Source organism: Carassius carassius, chromosome 17 (assembly GCF_963082965.1).
Source record: "Carassius carassius chromosome 17, fCarCar2.1, whole genome shotgun sequence".
Lineage (NCBI taxonomy): Eukaryota > Metazoa > Chordata > Actinopteri > Cypriniformes > Cyprinidae > Carassius > Carassius carassius.
The window spans coordinates 33,663,197-33,669,681 of record NC_081771.1 but is presented as its reverse complement, the minus strand read 5'-3'; the positions used below and the strand labels follow the sequence as shown (position 1 = coordinate 33,669,681).

At 40.7% G+C, this 6,485-nt stretch overlaps 1 protein-coding gene across 1 annotated transcript; it reads right to left on the bottom strand.

Annotated features, from left to right (window-relative positions):
* Positions 1-1,806: 1,806 nt before the first annotated feature.
* Positions 1,807-5,131, bottom strand: LOC132160437 (uncharacterized). Its single transcript, XM_059570120.1, has 4 exons — positions 3,958-5,131; positions 3,764-3,859; positions 2,949-3,065; positions 1,807-2,003 (listed from the first exon to the last, which is right to left on the bottom strand). The coding sequence occupies exons 1-4, from the start codon at positions 4,565-4,567 to the stop codon at positions 1,807-1,809; spliced, it is 1,020 nt and encodes a 339-aa protein (XP_059426103.1). The 5' UTR covers positions 4,568-5,131.
* Between the last annotated feature and the right edge of the window lie 1,354 nt (positions 5,132-6,485).

Genomic DNA, 6,485 nt, shown 5'->3' with positions numbered 1-6,485 from the left:
AGAACTGTGCATATGCTTAAGACACATGAAATAAATGCACAGCTCTCGACTGCTCAGGTAATGACACATGTCAAGAGCCACTGAAAAACTACAGAAAAGCAAAACTACTTCACTTTAGCATTAGTGACAAAGTGACGTGACATACAGCCAAGTATTGTGACCCATACTCAGAATTTGTGCTCTGCAATTGACCCATCCAAAGTGCGCACACACGCACACACACACACACACACACACACACACACACACACACACACGCACAAACACACACATACTGGTTTCCATGTTTTTAATCATCACATGTGGGGACCACCCTTTCTAAAGGGTTTTGAGGTTTGAAAAAAAATAGGGACACTAACCATAGCTCTCTTAGCCTATACACGACTTCAGACAACTGAATTAGTGAAGTAATGTCTTGACCATGCTTAATGGGGACTTCCGAAACAGGGACCAAATTAGCATATTATATGCATATCATTTGCATAATACATACACATTCCCATGATTTGAGGGGACCTTGCAACAACAAATATTACAAATGACAAATAAAAGGAATTTTTATGAAGTAAATCTTCAGACTGCATTTGATAATTTGCTTTTAAAATGGGTTTAATCTACAAAGTAAAATTTTAATGTTTATTAGTAGTACAAAAGTTAACATTTTGAAATTTAACTGTTTAGTTTATGTGGAGATATACTGTAGTGAGTCCTGCAAACGGTGCTAGTGATGCAAAGCTTCATTCTCGCCCAAAAGCCCAGTTTCACAATCAGATTATCTTAAACCAGGACTAGGCCCTACTTAAATTAGGATATAGAAACAGCTTCTATTAAAATGCCTTAGAAAAAAACATTACTGGTTTGCATTTTGAGACAAAACAATGTGTGGCGAGTGGGGCGGGGCCGAGGGACGTGGGAACAAGGAGGGAGGCCGGCAGTGATTGGGCAAATCAGTGGCACCTGCGGCCCACGGCCGGTCTCGAGTCCCACGTAGGAGATGGAAGGATATAAAACTGGAGCGACGACAGTGAAGGACGAGAGAGGACCAGGCCTGGGCTTTTAGTTGTGTTTGGTTTTACTTGAGCGCACCAGTCGTCCGTGAGGGGCTGGTGCGCTGTTTTGTGTTTATTTTGTATTATTAAAATGTTGTTTGATTGTCCGCCGGTTCCCGCCTCCTTCTTCCGGATGAATAGGAAGTTTTAATTCGTTACACAATGGCACTGACATGTTTTAAAAATCCTTCAGTGCAAGTTATTTTCAGTTAGGACAACTCTAAAATGCATTTTGTACATGTGAATACAAAGGATTGTAGTCAATAATTGCCTGTATATGTTCCAACTCATATCATACCCACAAGTCAAACATTTAAACCTTTCCACTTCAAACTATTCTTTCTTTCAATTATTTTAAAGTAGTGTTTAGCCCCAGCCAACCACCCCGCATCAGCTACTACTCAATCACTGGATACTTATCATTACAATAAACCTACTACTACTTGAACTTCAAGACATTAATTCAGATTAAAATGACTGAATTCAACTTTTATTGAGTTAAATTTCACATAACTCGAAGTCAAACCTCAAAACAAAACCTCAAAAGGCCTGTTATACTAAATGTAAAAAAATATATAAACTTTCTCACATGCTTTGTTTCACAAACATGGATTTCAACAAAAACTTAAGAACAACTTTTGTTAGACCAATGCTTTCAGCGTGTGGCCTTGCACTGGTTTAACAAAGTTATTCTATTTCACAAGTGTTGCTGTGGCTTTAACTTTAACAAAACTTGCCATGCCAGATAGTTGCATCTTTACAGTAATGCGATTATAAACATAAAATTTACGGTCTTCCAATCGCGGTTCCTCAGAGCTTCTGGTTCAGCTTTCAAGCATTTCTCACAGTCACTCTTTGCTGGTACAGTGCCAGATATGATGAAGGACTTCAGGTGCCTTTCCACCGCCTGCACCTCTGCCTGCTGCCAGGGAGATTTCTTCTGGCTACTTTTAGCTTAAAGTGATCAGAAAATAAGAAATGATTAAGAATGTATGCTGGAATTCATTCAAAGATTCGATCTCTCTAAACCCTCCTTTATCGAGACTCGACTCTGTTCTGATTGGTCAGATGTCCCAGTCTGTTGTCGGTTCTACCGTTGTAGAGAGTAGGTCAAATTACACATTCGCACACAGCCAATGAAAACCAGAGGCTGGGCTTTTGTTACAAACCTGTGTAGGTTCATGCAGGAAGCAAGTCTGGAATTACGGAGGACTCGTTTCTTCCTTTTGGGAGACTAATTTAATTTGTCCTGAACTTTGACCTCTTTACATTTGATCTTTTATATTACACACTACATGAAAGGTCATACCTGAAAAAGCATAAAAGGGGTACTTTAACTAGATTTAGTTTAGAAATTAGTGACTAAATACATAAGATATAACCAGGTGTCTGTAGTCATTTTTTGAATTGTCGAGAGAGAGAGAGAGAGAAAGAGAGAGAGAGAGAGAGAGAGAGAGAGAGAGAGAGAGCAAAATCAGCAACTTCAATATTTGAGTTAATTACAGAGAGAGAGAGAAAAAAACTTTCCTACCCAATCTAAAAAAAAAGGCATTGATATTATTGCCAGAGACGGTGCATTTATGTATTTCAGAAGGATCTATGACCCTCTCTAGAGACAATATGCAATGCAAGCAGGAGAGCACAATAAACTGTACATGGGTGACATATGTTTATTTATTCCCAGCTGATATAGGGTAACTGGTGGCTTTGAAATGAAAGAGGCATGAATTTAGAATTTCTCAGGGATAAAAATAACAAACAGATATAAGCTTATCAGTGATTAAAATGAGCAGTCTTTTTTACCATGTGGCTGCTACTGCAACGTTTAGCCAATTCTAGTTTAATTTAATCCTACAGAAAACAACAGACGTACCAAAGAGAAATGTGTAAAGAGTTCACCTTTGCAAGGCGGTCTCATAGCACTGGCTCCTGAAGGCATCGGCTCTTCTGATGATGGTTTGCCTCTTTTGTGTGACATATTCCTCTCGGTAGGAGGAAGTGCCACCTCGGCTGAAGCTTTGATGGGAAATAATCAAAGTTCAACATTTTCAGAAAGATAAGTTATATTTAAAAAAAAGAAAGTAGTAAATGTGCTATAAAATTCTGACAATGCACAAGTGATGGGTGTTCTTGTCCAACTAATGATTTTAATCATGATTATACAGTATATACCGTAAGTGAAATTAACCCTAAAGTGTGCAGTTGTTTTAATCATTGCAAGTATAACTGAACTACAATCTACATCATGTCTTTTCAATAAACATTTTAGAAAAAATAAGCTCAAACTCTTTAAACAGAGTACTTTGTTTTATTTTAGTCAAAAAGGAATCATCTCACAATTCGTTTTGTGCCTCGACCCACCCAACAGAAGAGAGTGGATCAGCTAGCTTTACACAAATTTAACTTTCTCTTATGAACCCTTACTTTTATAGTATTAAGTTCCTCAAAAACAAAGTTTACAGTAAAACATGTTGATAATAAAATAGATAAAATGTATTATTAATACTTAATCATATGTAATAAAATAATAATGTTGAAGAATAGCTTGGAGGCATTTGACAGTAGTTTTGACAAAAAATAAATACTTGTTTAGTGCACTGAATCATCTTCTGCGCTGGAACAATGTGTTTGCCCATCAGGTCTTCACAAGTCACTTGACTGATAACGATCAATAACAACAAAATGTAATGGTGTATTTTGACAGTAATACAAACAGTCAACAGTAGATGAACTGTGTCCCTCTTGTATGCTCCTGTCTTCCTCATCACAGTCATTAACTTGTTCTTCCTCATCACAGTCAATTACTTTTTCTGTGGAAGTTCAAAATACAGCTTTACAGTGGTATATAATGGTTTGCAAACTTGGTATAGGAATAGATGGTTAAAAAAAATCTAATAAATTAACAAACCATCAGGATCTATCCTAATTTCATCCAAGTTCTTGCCATCGAACTCAGCTAATCTTCCTTGCTCAAGAGCCATTAAAACTTTGCTGATCTTGGCAAGTTGCAGGGTCTTCTCAGGGAGTCGATAGAACTCACGATGGATTCTGATGTCGTGCCCGAGAAAGTTTGCCAGCTGGTCCATCTCGGTGTCGGTCATGTTCAGCACTGTTGAAAGGGTCGCGGCATGCTTACGCAGCCTGGTAGATGTCAGTGCCTTGGGACACTTTGCACCACAAGCCTTTGCAAAGCCACGGAGGCAGTCTGACCCTCGGAAATGTGTCATGGCTTCTGGTCTAGCAAACATATAGGCATTGTCTTTTAAAACCCCACACGCCTCTCTCTGCTTAACAAGGAGTTCTAAGAAACACAGCATTTTTGGAGTCAGAAGGACTGGAACGGGCCGACCACGCTTTCCCCTGGTGATAACCCTTGTGAAGTGTCTGCAGAGTTTCTTCTCCACTTCCGAGAGACCCCAGTCCACATCCTCATTTGGATCAGAAGTGTCTCTTGATAAAAACACAGACAAAGGCATGCTCGCCACCTCTCCTTCTCTCCGCCAGTTAAAGAGAATCATCTGAGCTAGACAACCTTGGCCAGGTCCATCCAGGCTTTAGAAGATGGACTTTCAGAGAGCAGGTTGAACCACTCATCTTGTACTTGACTGAGAAAAGTATGCAGTTTTTGTACGTCTTCAGTAAAGGGCATGAACGTGGGCACATTCCACTTTGCTTCCCTGATATTCCTCAATGCTGTAGCAGAGATCATCTCGTTCCACTTATTTGCATGGACTTCTTGAAACTCACTGGCATTCTTCACAAGCTGTTTGTCATTGGAGATTAAGCCCTGAGCTTTCAAGAGTTTGCAAACTTTAACCAGGGAATTCCCGAGCTTGTTAGCAAGTGATGGAATCAAGAATTTGTCGTTTTCACTGTCATACCCACATGTATACTTGACAGCTTTAACAGTCTCCATGTACTTCTTTGGATTTACACAGTCTTTTAGTGTTTTTAAGGAGTTGACTTTCCTGGCATTGTGAATCAATCTTCCCAATTCTCGCATCTTCTCCCACACACATTGTTTATTCTTATCTGATAGCCCACCTTTGATCAACAAATGCTGCCCAATATCAGTAATTACTCTGTCATTTTTTATTATATCTGTGATTTGGTCAGGATTCATGGCACTGATTACTCCTTACAGTTGTTTGGTGATGTTTGAAGGGACAGGCCCTGTTTAGGTACACATGGACTGAACACAGTTTTTTCCTGGTTTGGGAGGGTCTGATTGTGGTTGAAGTCTACAAGTACGCATGTGTCTCCACAGGACCTTTCTTGTAAAAAGTCCTTGACAGTATGCACAATGCATGAAATCTTCTCCCTGCACTTCTTTACGTGGTCGTTTAAATGGCACTAGCTCCCCCTTTCCTTACTCCATAACAGCTGCATTGTGAGCATAGTTTCCTCTGTTGCAAATATAATCAAGCTGTTTTTTTCTCTCCTTTGAACCCTTTGGAAAGCTTAGAGCTCTAGCCACATCACACTTATTTTCATGTGAACTTTCTAGATGCCTTGCCATCTTAGCATAGGGTTTACTGCAGTACAAGCAGTAATGTCTCTCGTTGTTGTCATGATCCTGGTTCTTTTCTTTCTCCCTCCCTTTTCACTCAGATTCATTCCCTCTTCTCCTCCTATTTCACACTCACCTTTCCTCTGCTCTGTTAATCTCCTTCAGCTGCTCCTCATTGCGCTACTCTTTGCGCTTGGCTTCCCGCACCTGTTCCCCCTTCTCCTTTGATTAGCACTCCTACTTCTTTCCCTCTCCTCCCTACCTGCCTTGCCAGATTATTCCCCTATTCTCGCTAACGTTGTATGTCTTATCCCCTGTTGTGTCTTAGTCCAAGTCCTGCGCTTACCTCTCAAGGCTGTCTGTGCCCGTGTCCCTTCGGCGTGGTCAAGAGAGGAGTGAGAGCCTAGAAGTATTGCCGCTGCTCGTCAACGGATCTGCCTGTCTCTCTCTACAGTGCTGCTGTGGAGCTGTCCACCGTACTGATACCGCCTGGGCGGTCGATGGTTTTTTGCTTTTCCATTTTTGAACAAGTGAAAGTTTTAGGTTCCAGTTTTTTCCCTTTGGGAGGTTTTTTTTCGTTTCTACTAGACCTTTCAAGCTCCTGTGTTTTTTTTATTAAAGACTGTATCTGCTCCGCGAATTGCTCTCTCTGGTCCTCTTTTCTCACAACAGAATAATCTGGCCAACTATGGACCCAGCAAGAGAGAATCCAATCCAGTCAGCCGTTGAGATCCAGGGGGCTATGCTAGGCAAGCACGAGGAGGAATTATCGGCCGCGAGTGTTGTCTCCACCAGTGTTGTCTCAGTCCGCCAGCCTTGTCCGGATCTATTCACTCCATGGAGCCTCGAATTAATAACCCGCCGTGCTATTCCGGTGAGCCCACCCAGTGCCGTTCCTTTTTAACCCAATGCAAGGTTGTGTTTTC